At 38.3% G+C, this 25272-nt stretch overlaps 1 protein-coding gene across 1 annotated transcript in view; it reads left to right on the forward strand.

The window, feature by feature from the left end:
* The first annotated feature begins 1654 nt into the window (after positions 1-1654).
* LOC139118420 (peroxisomal ATPase PEX1-like) overlaps positions 1655-25272 on the forward strand; it is a 57822-nt gene continuing 34204 nt past the window's right edge. The window contains exons 1-9 of the mRNA XM_070681720.1: positions 1655-1780; positions 3761-3931; positions 5511-5657; positions 7024-7107; positions 12389-12503; positions 13694-14841; positions 15335-15464; positions 16790-17006; positions 18663-18895. Coding sequence (XP_070537821.1) covers positions 3833-3931; positions 5511-5657; positions 7024-7107; positions 12389-12503; positions 13694-14841; positions 15335-15464; positions 16790-17006; positions 18663-18895 — 2173 coding nt within the window. The 5' untranslated portion in view covers positions 1655-1780; positions 3761-3832. The remainder of the gene's footprint in view (positions 1781-3760; positions 3932-5510; positions 5658-7023; positions 7108-12388; positions 12504-13693; positions 14842-15334; positions 15465-16789; positions 17007-18662; positions 18896-25272) is intronic.

Consider the following 25272-nt stretch of genomic DNA (forward strand, 5'->3'; position numbering starts at 1 on the left):
AGAAAGACATCTAAAGACAAAAAACAATAACATTGTTTCGAAATGAAAACAGTTTTGCTATAAATGCCTTTCTCTGTGTGCCCTTTTTCAGTAGCGTTGCATATAACACTGCGTCTTTTGCTCACGATCACTTTTTAGCAAATATGAATTCAATGTTCATGAATTTGTCAAGCCAAGACTAGGGCTAACCTTTTAACATGAAGGCAGTACGTTGGGAGAGAAAGAAGTGTAAATTTATGCAAATTCATGCAAATCACCCGATTTCCAGGCTTCTGCAGCTGGCTAAGTGAAATGTTTTTAATCACAGTTTTCTCTAAATACTATAAACAAAAACCACAATTTTGTTTTGCAATATATATAGTTCTTACATTTTTAACTTGAATTCACCCCTTCTATTTAAGAATGAGAATAGATATTGCAAAACAAATTGTCGTTTTTTCTACATATAAACTAGTTTCAAATGAGACATTGAATTTCATAAAGTAGTGTCAGGTTTTTTACTTATACCAAAATTGAGGTTTTCTACCAAAATATGTACCCCTTCATCCTTCGAGTAAACCATGCTACCACACTAAACGTTAGATTCTCTGCTTTTGGAAAATATGTAGTGTAGTCTGGGGGTTCCTTTTACCTTTGATAAAAATATATTGCTTTAAAAAAGTGTGTGTACAAGTTACAACGTACACTGCCCAAAACAAAGTTAGAATAAGAATTTTCGTCATAAAATTCTTGTATGTAATATAAGACGGCTGCTGGCCAAGAATCAAGCATGAGATTTTGGAAGGGAAGGCAAAACTCTATGGAAAATTGTAGAGCCAAAATTGCTAAGTTTTGTGGAAAGGGGGAAATATTGATATAAGTGGAAAGCTAAGTGACAGATGTGCAAAACTTGCGGGAAAAGTATACAAGCCTGCTAGTACTAGTAGTCAACCTTAAAAACATCAAATCTTGGAACTTGGTGCGGTAAAATCAACAAATCTACGCTCCGATCACGTATCACACTTACCATGATCTATTGGTCAATCCCTAACCTATTATGAAAAACAAATGCGAAAATTTAAATGTGCATGAACTTCATATTTTGTTTAAAGTATGTGCTCAATTTACAAAAGAGCCCCTACCGTACGTAATCAACTGAGTGTTGTAAATTTATCACATCAAAATTTCAGTGCATAACGTCACAAATTTTTATGTTCGTTTGTTTTTTCTCCGTTTTTGACAATTTTGGACCAAATGGACACTACGTTTCATTAGCAACAGCTTTTGATCAAAATTTTGGGGAAAATCTGAATAAATCATCGGTGTTACATCTTATAAAGACGACAAAAATTGACTTTGGCACTCAAAAGCTAGGGTTAATTAGGGTGGATCGTTTCCTGACAAAAGTTTAGAGTAATTCCAGTAAACTCGTATAATTGTCCGAGCCAAGCGCGGATGTTTCACATGTTTTCTTCGGCATGCAACGTTAACGCAAACGTACACGTTTTCCTCCTGAAGTAACTTTTTTTTGGTTTTTTTCCCAGTCATGTAACTTTCGAGTTTGGAAAATTGCAATGTTGCAAAAGATTGCCGATTTTACTTCGCTGTCCTCTATCCTTCTTTGCCCCCTCTCAAATTCTAATGGTGCAACCCTTATACAACTATATCAACATGATTCCCCTGTTGTGCATGCGCTGAAACCTTGACCTCCCAGGATGACCTTTCATGTTTCACGTGAGCAAGTTGTACTCGAACAAACATACACCAATATGGCGACGCACAGTAAAAGTCCGGTCCGAAGGTAAGTGAGATAATGCTATATTTCTGAAAAGCGTGCTTGTTTGATGGCAGCATGCAATTTTTGGGTTGACAGCCTTGTTATCAACAGAAAGTACGATTAAGTTATAAAATTTAGAAGTTTCCAAACCTTATACCTCGTTGAGACCATCGATCCATCCGCATCGGAGTCGGACGGCAAAACCAGACCCAAATACCCGGCCCAGGCAAAATCTCGAGCTACTGTGCTGCAGCTACAGGTGGCCCTGCGTATGATGTTGTGTGTTCTCGGCGTTGTACGGCCTCCCACGGGCCGTACAACGCCCAACGCCGGGAGCACACAGCATCGTATGCAGGGCTACACTGCTACAGGTGCCCTAGCTACAAAATTGTAGCTCTATGGTGAGACGGTCGGTGAGTTTTTGGTTTTTGCGATACAAGAGAAGTCGGCCAGTTGCGAGCTCGGCCAGTTGGAGAAGTCGGCCAGTGGGCGAACTCGGCCAGTACAGTATGCACCCAATTAGAATATATGCTCCATAATAGTGTTCCTTTTTTTGAAGTCTCATTAAAGTTATATGCGAAAGCGATCTAAATGTCATTCATAAGATGAGCGTAATGTTTGCAAACTTCACAGATCACAGTTCAACGCACGTACATGAACACACATTGCCATTGGTAAAAGATGGCGGTTGTATCGCGATCGTGGTAGCGAGTTTTGCAGCCTTCGTCATAGTTACACTTGAAGTTCGTTAAAAAGTCATAGGAGATGGTGAAGCAAATTAGTTAAGAGTCATCAAGCCATGAATTTTACTGAAGAAATGGCATAAGTTTGCCTAAACTTAATACGGTAACGCGCGCGATCTGAGAAACACTGAGGCAGACCGTACATGTTTGCAGGGTGGACGTGCGAGCTCTTCGACTTCGAGTTGTTTTCTGAATGTTCGTAGTAGTATTAAACCGACAAAATAACAAAAACTATGGTAGTAAAAAGTTAAAATTGTTTGGCATATTCAACTGTGAAGAGAATGCGTATGCAATCATATTGCTTTGTTGCGAGTGGCCGACTTCTCCTGGCCGACTTCTCCCACTGGCCGAGTTGGTCGGCACCGGCGCTGGCCGAGTTCGCAACTGGCCGACTTCTCTGGTTACCTTTTGCGACCTCGTTCACCAGTACTAGAGCTACAATGCGGAAGGCCCTGTACCATTCGAAATAAGCGCGCCGCACATGGCGCGGCATTTGGATGCGAAATTCCAAATATTTACTGCATTGGTTGTACCAATTTATCACTACTGAAGATTAAACACTATACTACATTAACCTTGTCGTTTATGGGGTTTGGTGTTTGTTCAAACACATCGATCACGTTCCATGAACATTTCTGGGAGCCACCATTACCAACTTCCGGTAATGGCGGCTCCCAGAAACATGCTCAATGTTTATGAAACACGATCAACATGTTTGAACAGCTAGTTCACAGGGAAATACCACGGTACTGTTCAGTTGCATTGTGAAGTAATTGACACTTTATCAATACTATTAAAAAAAAATAAACTGGGTTACAGCATTACCTCCATGGTTGTAGATAGCCCTTGATTGGACATCCCATTGCGGTTTACGAGTAGCCGTTTTGTATGGTCCGAGTAGCATTTAAACGTTCAAATATAGAACACAGCTTCTCATGCCCAGCAAATGGATCAAGGGCTACGTTTCAGAGAACCTGCCTCCCTCCCAATCCCCCCCTCTCTCTCTCTCTCTCTCTCTCTCTCCTCTCTCTCTCTCCCCCCTTACACACCCATGTACACACTCACACACCATAAAGTGTTTTGCCATGATAAAGCCAGCTCAATGCAACATGTTGTATGGTTGGAAAAGTAGACCAAGATGAACATTCCATTGGCCTCTCTCGTCATCTCTTTAATGCTGGAGAACAAAAGTAGGTAAAAATATATTTTGTGCATGAAAGAATCTAGTGAAATCACAATAATTTTCTTTGATACTTTGTAGGTGAATGTACCAGTTGATAGATGTGACCTTGTAGCAGGCAGTTGAAGCTGTATAATCTGACATGTCAACACCATGTCTACCATCATTGTCTGTTCCTTGGAATTCAACAATGTGAAATCATCATTCATCTCGCTACCAGCAATTCTGGCAGCTGAATATCAGCGGGTCGAGGTAAAATTATTGCTTTTCAGCTGTAATTTTCACCTCTATAACATTTCTTCCATCCCAATTTAACTACTGATAACATAGTTTTTAATACTTGTCCAAACATTTTACTGTGGCAATCACTACTCATACCTTTGAATTCTCAAATCAGTCACAATTTATAAAGATTTGAAATCAGGAAAAAATTTGAAAGCTTTGACTCTTCCATTTACGTGATTTATGGAACACCTGATCTTTTTAATCTTTTAGTAAAAACAAAGAATGAATAAACCAATGCATGGATAAACCAAATAGATATGTTAGAATGTTGTTTGTAGATTTCAGCTCGGCCTTCAATACGATACTCCCGTACAAGCTTTTCGGCAAACTTAAACAGATCGGTTTTGTCGACTCTATTAGTTTATGGATTCTTGATTTTCTTTTGAACAGACCACAAATTGTTAAAATAGGTGATGCCATGTCTTCGTCTCTTGTACTCAATACAGGCGCACCTCAAGGATGCGTTCTGTCACCGTTCCTTTACTCCCTGTATACTTATGATTGCGTTTCTACTCATGATACCTCTCCATTGATTAAATTTGCAGACGATACAACCATTGAAGGGCTCATAAACAACTCCAACGAAACTTCATATCGCAAACAAGTTGACAGTCTTGTCAGTTGGAGTTCAGAAAATAACCTTGAACTTAATGTTTCTAAAACCAAAGAAATGGTCATCGACTTTCGCAAAAACAAACCTGTCCCTGAACCTCTTGTTATTAATGGTACTTCCATAGAGATTGTTGATTGTTTTAAGTTCCTCGGAACTACCATTTCAAATGACTTAAAATGGCACAGAAACACTGTTAATATCACCAAAAGAGCTCAGCAACGCCTCTATTTTTTGAGGCGGTTGAAGAAATTTGGAATCAGTAAGAATATAATGATTCAATTTTACAGGGCTGTGATCGAAAGTGTGTTAACTTTTTCAATCACTATTTGGTTTGGCTCATTATCTCAGCAAGAGAAAGAACAATTAAACAAAATTGTTACTACTGCATCAAGGATTATTGGCACAGATTTACCCTCACTTGACAATATCTATCGGCAGCGTGTGGCTAACAGGGCCTCACACATCATCGATGACAGCACTCATCCAGCTCATGATTTATTTCAATTGCTCCCCTCTGGACGGCGCTATCGGTCCTTTAAAGTGAATACCGCACGTTTTAGCAATAGTTTTTATCCACGTGCTGTTCAAATACTTTCAGATCGCAATTTTTAATTCGCAATTGTATTTTTTTATTACCTGTATCCATAAGATTTTATATTCTTTTTTACTCATGCCTCCTTCGTATTAGTTTTTTGGTTTTATAGTCGGTTTTTAAAGTGTTTTTAGTTACATGTAATATCTGATGTGTTGTTTTGTGTGACGACAGCAAGACAATTTCCTAATGTACATGAATGTATATAATGGCAATAAAGTTATCTAATCTATCTATCCATCTAATATGAAATTTTGATCACCTGTATGTAATATTGGCAATGTTTTCCTTGTTGTGCTGTCACCATGGTAAATGGTAAATGAATATTTGTAATCTTTCAGAATGCCAGTTTTGAACTGCAATGGGGTGATGGCAGCAGAGTGTTTGTCAGCTGGTCTGGTGAGGTCACCAGGAGAGGTCAGAATGAGATGGTGGTAGAAATAAATGGACTCTATGCAAACAAGCTTGGTTTGCAACATGGACAACAGGCATGTCACTCTCAAATCTCCACCCACTTAAATAATATTCCATCCTCTCAAATTCCACGAGTGAATTTTCTGTTGTCAGCTTTCTTTATTGGTTTTCTATCTGTAATTATCATTAACAAATGTAAAATGGTAGTGATTTGAATAAAACTATTGATAAAGAAATAAATTGTCAATTGTTAAATTTACTTCTAAAAAAATCCTTTTCTGCCAAAAATGTTCATTTTTTACAATCTTTTTATTTTAATTTCTTGTCTGCCACAAATTGATTATGCTGTTATAAGGCAAAAAAAATAAATAAATTGTGCTGTTCCGATAACATGGTTTTCAAAAATAGGGTAGGTAGGTCGGCAGGAATTTTTTTCCAAAATATTTTTATTTTTAAATATGCATTTTTCAGGGGTTCAGGGCGGTCAAACACTGGCCACAACATTTCCAGAAAAATGTATCATACATATAAAAGGAAAAAAAAAACATAAAAGACATCCTCGTTCAAGCAAAAATCAAATGCCAAGTAACGAACGTGTGATTTTAGTTTTTTCTTTCTTTTTTACCTTCCTCGTTTACGTAGCTGTAAAAACTTTAGGGTCGACAGGTGAAAAATAGGGTAGGTCAGGTTATCGGAACAGCACTTTTTTTTTGTTTAGCTTAATGGAATTGTCATTTCAACTGCTGAGGTAGTCAGTGTAGTTGCCAGGCAACTTGTTGACTCATAACATCCTTTTACCCACAGTAAAGAAATCACATTATTCGTAGTGAAGTAAGTAACAAAAAGGTCTGCTTGCATGTAAAAATAATACCAATGTGTAATAAAATGACTTATTTTACAAAATCACTGACTTAAACCAAGTCTGCATCGTCCTTACCAGTTTCAATGCAATTCAGAAATCTGTGCATGTTTAGCTTTTGAAAAGCTGTCTTTATATGAAGGCAGAGATTTCTATAATGCAGATGAAGCATCTATCTACAGTATTGAATCATGCAAAACTGTCTGATGACAAAGAATATGTTGCAAAATTTTGAGATGTGATATTCTAATAACCAAATACAGCTTTTCTGTTTGTGAGACACATTCTGACTTTTGAAAATGAAAAACTTACAATGTTATGTTGTGACAGTTAAACTTGACAAACTTTGCTCGGTATATATTAGAAAGTAATCAAAGAGAGCTAAGTCATCTGATTTAGGCTACATGGAAAAATGAAGTTGGATCCATAGTACTATAGTTGTAAGGGTCAACAAAGATTGCATCTTGCTTCCTTCTCTCAAAACCAAAGAGTTAACTACACACAAACCTAAGTGCTCACTTTCTGGTACATAATCTTGCAAACACAATCTAAAGTCTGTGTTGCTGATCTCAATGTTGCAGGTTTTACTAAAGCCCCTCTCATCAATTCCAGCGTGTGTCACCGCCCATATTGAACCAGTGACAGTTGATGACTGGGAAATTCTGGTAAGTTTCAATGGAAGGGTAGAGAACCACAATTAATTACTACTTTTACCATAAGCATCTTAATGAATCTATTCATTGTAGAGCTGGCATCAAAATCTTGCCTTACCTTGTGTGTGAATGGGACGGCAACATGTGTACTTGTATGCACACTGACATTGTCATACAATACATAAAGTTTTGTCAATTTCTTTACATGTCCTCACCTCTATTTCCATTTTAAAGGGATAGTAGCTGTAACTTATGACCATTTTTTTCCGCCCGACCACATGGTAAAAACCAAGGTAGATTATATCTATCCCTTCCTAATTGTCGATTGACAAGGAAATAAGTCGAAACTAACACCCGATTGTGAATAACGAACGGTAATAAAACTGTTGCTGGCCTGCGCTTGTGTTTACAAAATGTTAGGCGATCACGTGGTATGGAGCACAAGGAGTGATGATATCACTAGCCACGCGAGAGCGGGATTTTAAACGTGATCACTGTAACAATGGAGACGGAGAGCGTCGTAATTAATGCATATTTATATCCAACTTACGCACATGTGTATCTGTTTTGATTGTGATGTACGTCCACTGTTCGTTTGAATCTGGAGTGCTATTTGTTCAAACTCTTTTTTTCTGTTGCTTGAGTATGAGAATGCTTTTTATGTTTCAAGTGGTGATGCATTAGGTCAGAGTAAAAAGAGGTAATTTAGGCCCGGTGCATTAGCCGGACCCGGCATCGGCAGTCGGAGCATCGTCTGAGCTAGCGCCAGGGCCCGAAACGACTGTCACCGCGTCAAAAAGCCCAAACGTCGAGCATTTTTCCACCAACTATTCATTACCAAAGTTTAAAACAAGTGCATTCATAATTCGGTCAGTTTGCTTTGTCATTTATTGGCAAACAAGTCAACTAGTTCAATGTAAAGGTGACGATGCGATGCTATACTTCAAGTTAACGGGATTGGGAACGGCTTACACTCGGGCCCGCGGACACCAGTTGTGTAGGTACGTTTGACGTTGACCTACATGATCTGCAGGAATTACTGCTGAAATCACTAATGCATTCAAAACGTAAAAACAAAGACCCTGCCGCCAGCACGTCTGATTCTCTGGATTTACTTACTGGTTTACTAGACTTGGTTCAAGTGCGTGATTTGTGAACGTGTGAGTTGGGTGAACGCTTGGAATGCGATGATTTGTGTTCTTTTTAGTCCCCACGGACACCGTCCGGGGGGACTTATAGGTTTGGTCATGTCCGTGCGTGTGTGCGTGCGTCCGTGCGTGCGTGCGTGCGTCTGTGCGTCCGTCCGTTCACGCAGATATCTCAGAGATGCCTGAAGCAATTTCATTCAAACTTGGTACAAGGATTACTTCATATGTCATACAGATGCACGTCGATTTGTTTTGTGATACGATCCAATATGGCTGCCAGGCGGCCATTTTATTATGATTTTTTCATGTACAGAGCCATAATTCAGGCATGTTTCAACTGATTTCATTCAAAGCTGGTACAAGGACATTGACCAATATCATAGATATGCACGTCAATTCTTTTTGTGATACGATCCAATATGGCCACCGTGCGGCCATTTTGTTACGATTTTTTCATGTACAGAGCCATAACTCAGGCATATCTCAACCGATTTTATTCAAAATTGGTACAAGGACATTGACCTATGTCATACATATGCACGTCAATTTGTTTTGTGATACGATCCAATATGGCCGCCAGGCGGCCATTTTATTACGATTTTTTCATGTACAGAGCCATTACTCAGGCATGTTTCTACAGATTTTATTCAAAGTTGGTACAAGGACATTGACCAATGTCATAGCTATGCACATCAATTTGTTTTGTGATATGATCCAATATGGCCGCCATGCGGCCATTTTGTTATGATTTTTTCATGTACAGAGCCATAACTCAGGCATATCTCAACCAATTTTATTCAAACTTGGTACAAGGACATCGACCAATGTCATACATATGCACATTGACTTGTTTTGTGATACGATCCAATATGGCCGCCTCGGGCCAGTTTATTACGTTTTTTCATGTCCAGAACCATAACTCAGACATGTATCAAGCAAATTTATTCAAAGTTGGTACAAGGAGATTGACCAATGTCATACATATGCATGTTAATTTGTTTTGTGATACGATCCAATATGGCTGCTGTGCAGCCATTTTGTTATGATTTTTTCATGTACCGTACAAAGCCATAACTCAGGCATATTTCAACCGATTTTAATCAAAGTTGGTACAAGGACATTGACCTGTGTCATACATATGCACATTGATTTTTTTTGTGATTCAATCCAATATGGCCACCATGTGGCCATTTTATTACGATTTTTTCATGTCCTGAACTACAACTCAGACATGTATCAAGCAAATTTATTCAAAAGTATTTTTATCACAGACCTAATGAAGAGGACTCTATCCTCTCTGAGGACCTGTAATCAAAGCACCCATTAACAAGTGGGGACTGTGTCATCAACGATGACTTGTTTCATATGAAACGTGTGAGTAGGATTATGTGAACGTGTTGAGTGGGGTGAACACTATGCAGGGGACTTTCACCCGGCACAAGCTAACTCACTACTGCTATAGCTGCACAGACAAAATAAAAACACGTTCGATCGCTACGAAAATCTGACCTGGGCTGCCAAATGTTACACGAGGAACTTTTGCAAATCATTTTATTTTTTGAAAATACACCGACTTGAACAAGTCTCTGGTTTACCTTCGTCCTGTGACACACGAAAAATTCACCGATGAGAATATTGCTTTATTGTGATGAATAGGCCTATGTGATTTTTTTTTCTGAACAACACCCAAACACAATCCGGTTCTTTGACTTCCAGTTCTTGCATATTTCACAAAGTCCTAGTCAATGTTTTCGAGCCATGCTTCTAGTTATTTCTCCCGCGGCGTGTCGATATTCTGTTCGGGTAAATCCTAGCTGTTCATCGTCGCACAATTTTACAATTTTCCAAAGATGAACGACAGAATGGCCGCCGGCCGCGCCAGTCGACAGGACCACAATGTCTGAACAACGTCTGAGAAATGGGTTGATCTTGAAATTTTGAGGTCAAAATTGGAATTGCTTTGGCGGTGAACTTCGCTATTTCACGCCACGATCTTTGGAGTTTGGCGGTTGATGTTTTCACTTGAAAAGTTGAGCTACAGCTGGGAATATCTTGCGGTAAGACGCGCTCGCGTCTGGGCCTTTGTTTTGACATGACGTTTGAACACATCAGTGATTTCAGCAGTATTTTTTAGCAAAATTTTGGTGTACTTGTAGTCGAGTCATTATATTTGCTAACTCTGATTACGTATCCTAAATATCAAACCAATAAATTTTAACATGCCACGTTGTTTCTTCTACAGCGACCACAACAAGTACAGTGAGCAGTGACAGTTCGCGAGCTCGGACGCGGGGCCCAGGTCACACCATCAATGATCGTTCAGTGTAGCCTACAGCCTACGCGATGTTTATTTTCCTGAAAGAGTGTTTGCATTTTGGCTAATCACTCTGAAAGGCGCTTTCGTACTTTAGACATTTCCATCGTCAGTATTGCCTATTTCAGTCAATTTTTAACGCATGTTTATTGTTTGTTTGTTTTTATGGGGGAATTCTTATAAAAATTTACTTCCGTCGCGAGCATGACTTCTGAATATGACAACATACAACACAAGTGTACATGCATGGTTACAGAAATAAGATTATTTCGCAAATGAAAAAAGACAACATATCTGCAAACTATGAGTCATGCGAAGAATTTATCTACATAAGTGACCAAATTTTACCCAGTTACCCGCAACTCAATTTGGTCTCTCACGTTTGTAAATTTTCAGAGATTTTCGTAACTGCGTAATGTTCAAGGGTCATGACTGTGAAGGCTAACATAAACATTTTACATCGCATAGCCACACAGTGGTGGACATGTGAATATGCTTCCTTGTTTAGACATGATAAGGATTGGATATTGCCAAACTGTCAGTTATATTTCCAGCTGTCAATGTGAATGACAGATACATTGTTCGGTCGACCCACTGTACTGGTCGCTTGCGCTGCGCGCTGTAGTGTGGACGCCATGTTGAACCAGAGTTGAACTGTGCGGTACTTCTCTTGCACATGCGTACAAAGTCGATTACGTTGCATTCCGTGTGTCAACATCGTTGAATTTCTGTCCGTTAAGAAATTCACTTCGTCAATATTCTTTATCACGAGGAATTGATACACGTTACGTACTGAGGTCAATTAGTAGGTGATTCTTCATGATTCACTATGCTTATTCATGTGAATAGTTCGCGACATGCAACAAAAATAGTGAAAATATTCACAAAAGTTACAGCTACTATCCCTTAAACAGAGATAGTTTTCAAATACTGTGGACTATTTCATTTTCACTGGAAATTATTTTAGCTGAAAACAGATTTTCAATGTTTCACTGTGATCTCATTTTCACTTTGTCTAGTCTGAATACATGCAAAGTATAGAAAGTTAAAATTTTCCCTTAGATTTTATTTTAGCAGAAAGAAGGTCCGGCAAAAATAGCAAAAATAAATTCCAAGTGAAAATAAATATTTCTCAGTATCACACATAAAAAATGGTTGTGATAAATACTTCGGCCAACCAGAAATGTACAGCTACTTGTGCCTGGCAATGGAATGAGATTCCACATGGAATCCATCCAGAAATGCAGACATTTGGTTTGAAAGCACTTACAGTCTTATATTGCCGAGATGCAGCAACTACAACCATTTTCAGTAATAGAGCGCGAAGCCACTGCAGTGAACTGCAATAAAACTGCTTACACTAATTAGTTTCAGCTGTAGCCGTGGCCACTTTGGTGTTGAACAAGGCTACTTGATACAGACAAAAGTCTGCTTGTACAAAGGCAAAACTAGCTCTGTCTGAGGCTCGGGTTGTAAATGAGAGTTTACGATTGGCACCCTGTGTTCAAGATTAAGATACAATGTAACATTACCATGCACTGGTCCATGTACAAATCTTTTTTATTTCAACTTCCCCAGACAAACTGTCTGCATGGGACATACAATGTTGTCGACTTTGCCAGCTGGCTACAGCTGAAACTAATTAGTGTGAGCAGTTTTATTGCAGTTCACTACAGTGGCTTCTCGCTCTATTACTGAAAATTGTTGTAAGACATTCTGCATCTCTGTCCATCAGCCGATTTTACCTCAAGAAAGTAATCAAAAGTTCTCGAAAACTACCTGGAAAGGGGTCACTGATTAAATGACAGTAATATTCTCTCTGATTTTGCAGGAACTCCATGCTGGCTATGTTGAGTCCCAACTCCTAAGTCAGTTGCGGATAGTCTGGCCTGGTCAGGTCTTCCCATTTTGGGTCAACAAAAATATTTGCATATTTTTGAAAACAGGTAATGTACAGGACACCGTTCTAATCTGTTAATGCCATGCAAACGAAAGTTATCACAGTGAAAATCCTAGTATTTTACCAGCAATTCTGCCTGAAAAGCCAGTTTAGTACACTGCGATATTGTCACAATGGAAGAACTCATGGCAAGATCTCACAAAGTCGTATCAATGTACTTGTTGCTTGCAAGCCATGTGACATAGGTTAAACTTTGCATGATAGAGGAGCATCTGTATTGAATTCAATGACGCCTGCAGTAGTCTTCAACACAGTAGATGGTATACTGTTAGTTCAGTAGACATTGCAATCATCAGCCCTGGTCACCATTTACAGCTGTTCACAAGTAGTTCATGTTTACCTCTTTGTATTTCTACACACCATATTTGAGCTATTAGCAAAAATTTCACCGTTTGCTGATGCTGTATAGTGGCGTCCACGCAGTAGTCTGAATACCATTAAGCTGATTTAACCCGAATTCACTAAAATCCTGCCATACCACATTCACCAAAACCATACATGTTCAAATAAAATGAACACGAATACCACAAGATTCTGTGAATGGCCTTCATTGAAGATATAAACCACTCCCTCCACAGAGCTTATATGACCGTAGAAGGTTTCGTACAGTCTTTGGAAGCATGAAAAATCGTACCACATTTACCAAAACTATACATTTTCAAATGGAATTAACATTAATACAGAAAAAGTTGACACAACTGTGGAAGATACAGTAAAGTCATCTGAATCAAGGAAAGCTGTCTTTTATTCACACTTTCTGAATATTCCATGTGCTGCCATGGAGCTGATGCAGACGAAATTCCTAGATATTCTCAATTTCAGGAAAAAGTAACAGAAATCTTATTTCAGAGAATCCTTTGAAATGCTCACAAAAGTTCAACCATTGGCACTGAAAATATTCTTGCGTTATCAACAATTTTCACTTTCAATTTCTTTACAGTTTAAAATACAAATTGACCATATTTACTTTTTTCTTTTGTTGAAATATCAACAAATTAATAAAGTAATGAAGCTGCGTGAATTTAGATATGAAGCATATTGTTCATATGGTAGTATTTTCAACCAAAGTTGGTAGTCAAATGAAGGAAACAGCCAAATCAAATCAGATTTAGAAGTCACAGAGACTCGTTGGAAACAGATTTGCTGACTGGCTAATTCTAAACATGTTCTCTTCAGGGAGTATTGAACCAATGGTTGCTCAATATGCTAAGTTGGAGCAGTATACCGAGGTTGTAGTGGCTCCCAAATCGAGGATATCAGAGCGTTTAGACAAACCAGCCAAGCAGCAGCGGAGCATGCTGAATAGTTCTGGCAACAAAAAGAGTAATTCTGACCTCCAGAGGGCAGCAGAGGACGACAGTGGTAAAGGCACTTCTGTGGGCCAGCAAGCAAAGAGAGAGCAGATCATTGAACATGGTGAAGGGAATGAGACACCTCAATTTATGAAAACTAACAAAAGACTGTACGACAGTTATCTTGAAAATTCTGCCTTAGAATGGTCTCTGTATCCAATGTGGTATGCTTCCAAGCTGTACAATTACTTTAGATCGTCTGCTCCTCTTGAAGAAAAAAATACACAAAGCAAAGAGCTGGAGGAAGAAGATGCATCTGTTTCTGAATCGGCTGAACTCAACGGTGTTGACCTTCATGGCATCAGTATCATATTACGGGTACATCCTATGGGTGACAGTGCAACAGTGACAGAATCACTCAGTAGGCAGTCGTCCTATGCACACCACATGACCCAAGAGGCACTGTCACGTGACAGTCATGTGACAAGGGTAGGGTCAGACCTCACAGAAGGGGATATAGGGGATAGGTACTCACACCTGATGCAGCCGACAACCGTCTACATCAATAGAAATACCCTCATCGACAGCATTTCTGACCCTAAAACTCAATGTCAGGTTGAGCTGATGACCAACACTGAGTATTCCAGTTTTCTGGCTGTCCTGGTTAAACTTCCATCACCAAAGGAAAGGATGGAAGAGTACAGAAAGAAAATTCTGGAATCAGATGACAAAACCAAAAAGAATACAGAGCAGAAGAGTTCAGAGAAGAAAAAACAGAAAGAAGAAGCAAAAGTGCCTTCATCGTTTGTCGTCCGTGTGATTGTCTGCAATGATGAATTTAAAGCCCCATCAGATTATCCTTACCCAACTGTCTCCATGGTAACTGACTATCTGTCTGAAGACCTGGTGCAGGTGCAGGATCTTTTCCGCCGGCAGTTACATCTGGAAGTAAGCAGTAGGGTACGTCTGTATGGACTACGACAGGCTCCATCATCAGTGTCATCCATTACATTGCATCCAGTGTCAGACTTGGTGAGTCTCACTCAACTTTTCATCAAACCTATGATAACGCACATCGTAAAACAAAATGTGTGAAAATTCTACCAAAACTATTTTTTTCAGAAACTTCAAATCAATGGATATAAATTGGAGGTCACAACAGTTGGATGTGAGAAACAAAATTATTGAAGTTTATGAATTTGTGAATTTCTAAATAGCCTTTGTAACTCTGTCAACCAAGAGAGCTGTCGTTGAGTCAATAGATTACCTCAAAGTCACAAACATGATGTGTTTTTGGTTTTCAATTATGAATTTTCTGAAAACTGAACTATCAAGTAGAGAATACCATAAAATTGATCATGCTAAAAGTCAGCATTTTCTCCTTTCAAAATGTATTCAGCCAATATAGATTTTCAACAATCAGATGTGATTTATGCCTGTTATTTATTTTGTTTCGTTTGAACTCAAAGGGAATTGACCAATTAGAGATAATTTGTGCTAATCACAGATTTGATTTCTTTTGCAGCCAAAAGGAATTGACCATTCCGAGATAATTTATGCATTTCAACTGTGGCTTGCATGCATCTCCTGCATGATGTATCCATTTCCAGTCAACCAGGGAACACTGATCAGATTTCCCATTTCTAGATTGGAAGGTATGTACTTGAAACAACAAACCAATTTAAATATATTCATAATATTATAATGTAGGAATTGAGGAAGAATAAATAACACGGTCATGTAAAATAATACATTTCTCAATGTTTAAAAGAAAAGGCTTAATATCCTGTTGGTGTTTGGTTGTAGTTGTGTTGATAGAAATAACTACTTTGGATGTAAACGTTTTAATATAACAAAATAATATCTTCTTTAAAAAGAATGAATTAAGAGTTATCCGTATCATTGAGCGTTTAAATTTATTATATTGTCAAGAATGGAAAAATTAAATATGTGCACGTAGTTGGACCTTTGATCATGTTAATGGAGGCACCATGGAGGATGACTCAAGGCTTTCGAAACCCCAGCACAGTGTTGTAATACTGAGCAAGGCACTTTACTCCTCAGTGCTCCATTGAGTTGTGGGTACTTCATCCTGTGACTGGATTTGCCTGATGGATGAGTAATAATAATAATAATAATAATAATAATAATAGTAATAATAATTTTATTGTCATATATATACGCTATTGCACATACAATGAAATTCATCCTGGTTTTGCGAAAACAAAAGGACAGACAGTGAGAAAAAAAAACAGGGAATAAAAGAGCAATACACAAAATAAAACAAACAGAATTAAAAATAAACATGTTAGAATAAAAGCGCCGACTTCAGAAGTACAAGTGTAGGAATTATGAGAGACGAGATGTGTGAGCTCTCACAGTACTCGATTTACATTGATTTAACATGCGAATTGCTGTAGGGTAAAAACTGTTAGGGACCGATTAGAACTTGACTTGATTGAACGGTAACGTTCACCAGAACGCATAAGTTGAAACAAATTGTGTGCAGGGGGGTACTGATCATTGACAATGGAGACAGACTTTTTGAGAACACGGTCCTTGTAAAGACTGTCTAGCGATGGCAGATTACAATCAATAATTTTACTGGCGGTACTGACGATTCGGTTGAGTCGTTTCCGTTCATTCATTGTGATATTGCCATACCAGACAGTGATTGCGAATGTCAAGACACTCTCAATCACTCCGCGATAGAACCTAATCAACAAGTTCTGACTAACACGAAAACTCTTCAACCTCCGCAGAAGAAGAATAAGCATAAAATATAAATATAAATTAAAAATAAAAAAATAATGCTCATCATACTCGACTTTGTCATAAATAAGAAAGCTGCCAAAATTTGTTCAGACATCATAAGTATAAAAACCAGAGAAAGTAGATGTTTTATTTACATTCAGAAATCTGCCACAAAAATATTTATTCGGTAAAAGTGTAGCATTCATGATAAGTAATTTATTTTCAGACCATTACGGGGAATTTTCGATCACACTACACTCGAGTGGTGAAAAACTGGAAATGGAGTATTTCCTTCTGCATCCGTTTGTGGCAAGGAAAGTAAAGATCACAGTGGCTGCAAAGCTTTCACCTCAAACCAAGCCGCCTTTAGTACCCAGCATTCCTTGCAATAATATCAGTCAGTTAGACCCAGCTGTTGTTGGAATTAGACTGAGAGACCTAGGGTAAGGAGATGACTTTAATTTTTGTTTTGACGATGGGATGATATTTCATCTGAATATAGCAGTGACATGAAACATTGCGTCATAATGTGAAACTGTGTCATGATGAGAAACTGTGTCATGACATGAAACAGTGCATTATGATGTGAAACAGTGCATTGCGATGTGAAACAGTGCATTACGATGTGAAACAGTGCATCATGATGTGAAACAGTGCATTACGATGTGAAACAGTGCATTACGATGTGAAACAGTGCATTACGATGTGAAACAGTGCATTATGATGTGAAACAGTGCATTACGATGTGAAACAGTGCATTACGATGTGAAACAGTGCATTACGATGTGAAACAGTGCATTATGATGTGAAACAGTGCATTACGATGTGAAACAGTGCATTACGATGTGAAACAGTGCATTATGATGTGAAACAGTGCATTATGATGTGAAACAGTGCATTATGATGTGAAACAGTGCATTACGATGTGAAAAAGTGCATTACGATGTGAAACAGTGCATTACGATGTGAAACAGTGCATTACGATGTGAAACAGTGCATTATGATGTGAAACAGTGCATTACGATGTGAAAAAGTGCATTATGATGTGAAACAGTGCATTACGATGTGAAACAGTGCATCATGATGTGAAACAGTGCATTATGAGCCATCAATAAGTAAATAAAATAGATTAAGACAAAATGCAGGGAGTGATTATTTCAAACAAGGGTAAATATTAATAAACGTGTTTGCTTTGGAATCATTCCTTCAACCTTCAAAAGCTATGAAGTTTTGACAACATTGAAAGAAAGGAAGAATTTTAGTTTACACCGACAGTGTTTTGTTTAATTAAAAGTAACAGAAGGAGTTCTTGGTTTAGGATTAGGGATAGAGAACATAGCTAAAGGACCATCAAAAGTTAATCATTCTAGTTCCTATCAAAAACTAAGTGTCCACTAGACGTGTTTTCTTCATTACTCATGTTGTGCTCATTGATTAGTATGTGAACTACAACAACATATTCAGAAGTTAATGCACTTTGCCAAGACTCACAGCTGATTGACAGTCAAAAATGTGACAATAGCACATCAGTTTATTAATGCAAGCCTATAAAAGTCTTTGAAATATTTTAAATTAGCCCTGTAGTTATAGTTTTGGTCAAAGATACAAGCTAGTGTTTGTCTGATACAGCCAACTGAAAGGTATGTTGCTGCCACAATTTTGTGGCTCAGACAAAGTTATACCAGTATATTACTATTTCCCACAATTTACACTTGCACTTGAATTGATTTAGATTGAAGCTAGACCATGGTACAAAACTTGTTTCAATTAAATTATGTGCTTATTTCAATTATAACCTGTTGATATATCCATTCTTTTGTGGACTGCAATACATTTCTCCCTCCACAATCATTAACCTCACAATACTTTCTTACAATGGTTTTGTCTCTCTCTGTCCTTAGTGACTGTCTTTTACTTCTTTCCACGTTTTCTTCTAATACTGCCATTCTGTGTAATATTGTTCATCCATCTCTCTCTCTCTCTCTCTCTCTCTCTCTCTCTCTCTCTCTCTCTCTCTCTCTCTCTCTCTCTCTCTCTCTCCCTTCCTGGTGGGTACCTACACTCATTTCAACATCCTCTTTTTCACTTGTATCCTGCAGTGGTGTCAATGATCTGAGCCGTCAAGCGCTGGACCACCTCAAGATCAGCCTAGGTATCCGTCCACTAGCCAACTACATCTGCAAACCCAACAGAGGCCTATTCAATGGTGGTCTGCTGATCTATGGTCCCAAAGGCATTGGTAAATCTACCCTGGCCAGGTCACTGTCCAGAGAGGTCAGTGAGTGGCCGTATCTATCTCACACCACTATCATACAGTGCAAGCAGCTTAAAGGTAACTTTCAATGATATCTGTTGTGACATGTAGTTCACTTCAATTTCCTGATGATATACTTCTGATTTCGAAACTGTGTAACACTTGGTTTTTGGCAAGATTGAACAAAACTAGTAGGCCCGTGGTAAGCTGCATTACAGTTCAACACCATCCTAGGTGGTCTCATGAGAGACTTCCCTAGGCAAAAATCGATCAATACCATAATAAATATGGGTCCAGTGTTGTTAAGGTGCACCAAGTCTTTTCATGCCCATCGTAACATAGACATTTAATTTTCTATGCCATAGAAGAATTGAAGTAAGTGTATTTCCATCACTCTCATAGTCTGTCAAAATTCTATAAATATAGTAGGAGACATGGCATTTACTACACAATCAAAAATATCAAATATTGCAGTATATTTTGTGATATTGTCAGCATCTTTTTGGGCCAAGTTGATTTTGAGTTTGAGTTTGATAATAACATTTACAATACATGTGAGACCCAGAAAGAACTCACCAAAGTAGCTCCCAGCTCGACCAAGATAGAAAGTTCTTTTGACAAGATTTGTAGGTACTGGGTAACAACCTGTGCGTACTTCTGCATTGTCGAGCCAGAGTTACTCAAATGTTTTGTCATTTATTTCCTGAGAGTGAATAGCACTGCTGTTAAAAATATTTTGAACACAAATCATTAAGGCATTGTCAGAATTTCAGGCAAATATCTTTTTAGCATGTAAACAGAGTGTGAAATTCACGCTAACCCGATGGCCCGAGACCAGCAGTTTTCATGCCGGACCAGTAACTCTTGAAAGATGTCCTGCTGTTCCTAAAGATGCGGGCCAGTAACTTTCCCTATATGTACAGAAGTTTACCAGAATGTTTTGCTAAGCTAAATACCTGACAAAATTATTCAAAGATACGAAATTTATTCTTTCAAGAGATTTGCAAAACGTGAAATTCGCAAATAAAAAGTGAACAGACTGATCTGTACTGCATCAAGGCGAAAGACCTTACCTCATGTTTTCTGACGAGAGTAGTGGCACTATTAATATGTTCCCCATTTGTTAAGCATGTGTTCGGTTGGAGATCTCATCTTGGTCATAAAAGAGTAGCGGTGAATGTTTAGTGTATCGGCCGTGTCGCATGTGTCGAGGTAAACTGGATTTCGAGGACACTTCAACATTGCACTTTTACATGGTATTGGATATTAACAGCTACTGGACAGCACAGTATTGAAATTAGAATTGTTTTGTCAGATCATAGACCCTTGACAAAAGCTATGGTCAGATATGTGAGGTGGTGAAATCTCCAATATTGGATATTTACCCACTGTTTTAGACTAGTCTAATATTATATAATTTAAGTTAGAGTTGGACTACGGAAGTCGGTCTTGGCTAGACCACGGGGCCGAATCTGCGATCTCCCAGATATGCATATATTATTTGCCCGCGATTTGACAAGTATAGTATCGTCTAGTATCGAAGTTAGAGCAGAAATGATGGAGTCGGGCTCGGCAAGATCTGTGATTTGGCAAATCTCCGACATACTGTATATATATATATCGGACATTTGTACCAAAATCGCCGATAAACATCGGTGATTTTACATAGACCAGGCGTGCCTGAGACACAAGGCGAGTCACTCTAGTGACAATACTAGGGTCCCAATCGCCAATCGCCGATAAATATCGAGTAAATATCTGTGATTTTACAGATCCGGTGTGTCGAGATGCAAGGCAAGTCATTCTAGAATTGCCAAGTACCATTTACTATAAAGAGTCCCAAAATCGCCAATATGTATCAGCCTGACGTAAAGTATCGGCAAACTCTCAAAACTGGCGTGCCGCGACAGAAGACAAGTCATTCTTGTATCATCTAGTATCAAAACCCCATATATAGATTGTTATGTGTTAGGGAAATATGTTGGACGTCAAACTTTGATACTAGAAAGTACCGGTGATTGTCCGATATTTCAACATTGTGCAAAGTCCCGTCTTCATTGTACTTTGACCTTGATGGCCATTTGCCTTGGCCACTGTAAAGATTATGCCAGTGTTGGAAACTAGCCAAAATATTTGCCAGACATCAGGACTGGTAACTTTCAAAACTTGCCTGTCCTGCCAGAAAGTTGCCTGTCCTGAATTTTTGACAAATCCATTCATTCAAAATACACAAAACCATTATGTACTTCAAACTGTAAACAACTTTATTTTCAACATGAGTATTAACTGTGATCTTACAAACAAACTCTCCTGAATTCCACTGTTTGAAATGAATTCTAATCCAGACTGAATACAAAATTTCTATAAATAACAATGCTGATAACACTCTGATACATTGTGTTGATAACCGAGTACTGGACATTTCATCATGGATCTGTGCATGGTCTCCTTGATGAAATCAGTGCTGACATGAGTCAAGCACAGATTACATCAAGTCAGTGTCACTACCAACATCTCTTTGCAGGAGATCAGAAAAGTCTGATTCATAATCAGAGTCCAGTCCCTGTCCTGCTACAAATGACTGCAGCATCTGCCCCTATATACCGGTATTTGGTTTTAACAATGGGGAAACTGAATTTTTTTTGTCTCCATTTTATGCCACAACTTATCGTATAAAACCGAGATGCAATCTGTCATCGAATTGGTACTACAATCAACCAAACTGAAAAGATTGCTGAGCAATACAGAAAACATCATCTGGCAAAGAAAATCAAAAACTGAGAGAGTTGCCATATAAGTAATCATAGTTGGCGGCATGAATTAAATAAACCAATACTCTCCTCAGACCAAACCGATTTCAAAGGCCGTTTACAGAAAATATTGTTAACGAAACCATGAAACCTGGGAATGGCTAAACACAGAGAAACAAGATTTATTTCTCGAAACAGCCCTTCACAACATGCTTTTCAAACACCGGAAAGCAGGCACCAATATCGACCCGAAATCTATTACAAAGTCCATGAAAAATTGACACAAAACTAAAAGTTCGGATAATCGATTTAAATGCCTAAAACAAACTAATCGTTGTCAGATTAAGATTAGTACAACATTTACTGTTAACACAACGAGCACTAGCAACGCTCAAAATATGCCCTAAAACAAAATCCTTATAACCGTCCAGAAACTCCGGTCGATGCTGGGTCATGTTAATTATAATATGACACCACACACCGGATCGCTCACTATAGAGTCAGTCAATAGTGGCTAACTCTCTCAATAACGAATCTGGCTTCTCCTCTTCGAGGACGAAGATGACTTCATCACACAACCAAGCGGATGGGATACAAAACAAGAGAGCGACTGATGAAGGAACCCCATTTTTGGTTCCGAAACACCGTTAAGACGAATCACTCAATCAACAAACCGGTTTACCGGGGACCCAGATCACATGACTAGGGTCAAAGCACTATCGATTCACTGGTGTCTCGCCATGTATTCCACACAAAATAAATGCAATGATCCTCTTATTCACCATATCGTAATACTGAACAATTTTGGTAGAGCCGATGTGTGGAGTTGCCCTCATTTTCCTTTATTCCTTTATAAGCAGCTGATCGATGAGATTACTGGGTATGCCGTATGGGCTACTATCGAGAGCCCGACACACGGATGTGGAAGTTCAATTTTCCTCCCGTCCGACTGAAAAGTTACCCGTCTCGGACGGGAGGACGGGCGGTAGTTTCCAACGCTGATTATGCTTACATTTTAAATTTGTGATTTGTCTTTCAACGTGGGTTTCGACACTTCAGTGTTATTTCTGTTCATTAGCTGCCCTAATTTTTTGTATTCCCTTCCATGAATTTGATGATGAGTCCCTCAAAGGGGAGAAGCCAGAATCGTTTTTGGAAGAGTCAACTGTTGTATTGACTCCATTTGTGTTTGATTCGGTGTCATGGTGCCAAAACCTACCCATCTCTCATCGGAGAACTGGATGCTTAGCATTTCCGTGTTGGGACATATTTCAAGCCGACGTATTAGTCGGGTCGGAAGGTAGGGTTCCATGCACCCATGGATGTATTTTTTAACCTACATTTTGTAATCCTTAGGGTCTATATTTAATGAATTTTGATGTTCCCAAAATCAAATCGTGTCCCATGGGGTTCATTTGCGCCATCTTTGCCGCCATCTTGGCCGCCATCTTGGATTTCAACAATGGGGTAGGGATCACGTATCTACCGCTCGACGGAAACAGAAACAATAAAATACTATAAACGTTACATTTTTAGAAAGCCAAGATCATGGCCTTTTCATTGATATATAACTTAATAGGGATTAATTAATATTCGAACGTCGATTAGACTTTATATCGGCCATTGGCCGTAAATCGTAAAATTTGCTAAATTTCACACCCAATAATTAAGTTCCCGTTCCTCCAAACAATTTTTCATAAGGTATTTATATTTTTTTGGAAGAACTCAGTGCAATAAACAAGAAAAACAAGATTAAAAGTATGTGTCTTGAGATTTAGTGGGTGCATGAGCTTGTTTTCTATTACGCGGTATGCCACATATCCGTGTGTAACATAAGGGGTAGGGGTAATGTTTCCCTTTCTGTTTCGAATCATGAATGATGAAACCATAAAAATGTTACATTTTTTGAAAGTACTGCATCAGACCTTTTTAAAAATATATAGATTTATGGGGAAAAGTTGCAAATTCAAAAGTTACAAAGCTTAAACCTTTCGGTTTGTGTCGATTTTAAGTGATTTTTTAAGAACGAAATTACAACATATGGGGTAGGGGTAATGTTTCCCTTTCTGCCTCGAACCATGAATTACGAAACCATATAAATGTTATACTGTTTAAAAGCTCTGAAATGGGCCTTTCCAAACATGTATAGTTTTATTGGGAAAAATCCATATTTTAAACTTACAAAGCTTATGCCTTTCAGTTTGTGTAAATTTTAAGTGATTTTTTTAAGGACGAAATTACAACATATGGGGTAGGAGTAATGTTTCCCGTTCTGCCTCGAACCATGAATTATGAAACCATATGAATGTTATACTGTTTGAAAGCTCTGAAATGGGCCTTTCCAAACATGTATAGTTTTATTGGGAAAAGTCCATATTTGAAACTTACAAAGCTTATGCCTTTCAGTTTGTGTCAATTTTAAGTCATTTTTTTCAACAAAATTTTAATATAAGGGGTAGGGGTAATGTTTCCCGTTCTGCCTTGAACCATGAATTATGAAACCATATAAATGTTATACCGTTTGAAAGCTCTGAAATGGGCCTTTCCAGACATGTATAGTTTTATTGGGAAAAGTCCATATTTGAAAGTTACAAAGCTTATGCCTTTCAGTTTGTGTCAATTTTAAGTGATTTTTTAAACAAAATTATAATATAAGGGGTACGGGTAATGTTTCCCGTTCTGCCTTGAACCATGAATTACGAAACCATATAAATGTTATACCGTTTGAAAGCTCTGAAATGGGCCTTTCCAAACATGTATAGTTTTATTGGGAAAAGTCCATATTTTAAAGTTACAAAGCTTATGCCTTTCAGTTTGCGTCAATTTTAAGTGATTTTTTAAACAAAATTATAATATAAGGGGTACGGGCAATGTTTCCCGTTCTGCCTTGAACCATGAATTATGAAACCATATAAATGTTATACTGTTTGAAAGCTCTGAAATGAGCCTTTCCAAACATGTATAGTTTCATTGGGAAAGTTGCATATTTGAAAGTTACAAAGCTTAAGCCTTTCAGTTTGTGTCAATTTTAAGTGATTTTTTGAACAATATGCACAAAACAGTTAGTCCGTTGGCCAGGTATCGAAATCATCCCCTCTAAGGCATTTTACCCACTATGATTTTCTGTTAGCTAGTATTCTCAGCTGTCATAATCTGCTTATTTTCCATTTAACTGATGGTGTGTGAGAGTGTAACGACTTGTTTGTGAAGGGCTGTCACGCCCTCTGTAGTAAAGTAGGAATGGGTTAGGGGTAACATATTTACCGCTAGTCGGAAACAAAAACAAAAAAGTACCATAAACAATACATTCTTAGAAAGCCAGATATAAGCCTTTTACTTTTTGATAATTATTCGACTTTAGATGGCGCCAATATTCCGTATGTACATGGCGGTCAGCAGCTGAATCATTCACATAACGAACGTTGATATGGCCTGAAACTTCGGTAAATTCATTCAAGCAAACTCTTGTTTGATAAGTTGATATTTTTCCTTTCTTTTTTATTTCGAGTATCTACCATGGCATGACTTAAACGAACCTTGAAACGAAGGCTGTACGTTTCTATATTAGTCCGAGCCTGAGCGTGATCTGAGAGAAAACAGATCCGCAGATAATGCGAACGATCGCAACCGTTACCAACAGACTCATTATGCAGAGCCATGCCCCAAAACGCCCAACCAAACTTGGCACTAATCATGATCCCTGTC

Source organism: Ptychodera flava, chromosome 19 (assembly GCF_041260155.1).
Source record: "Ptychodera flava strain L36383 chromosome 19, AS_Pfla_20210202, whole genome shotgun sequence".
Lineage (NCBI taxonomy): Eukaryota > Metazoa > Hemichordata > Enteropneusta > Ptychoderidae > Ptychodera > Ptychodera flava.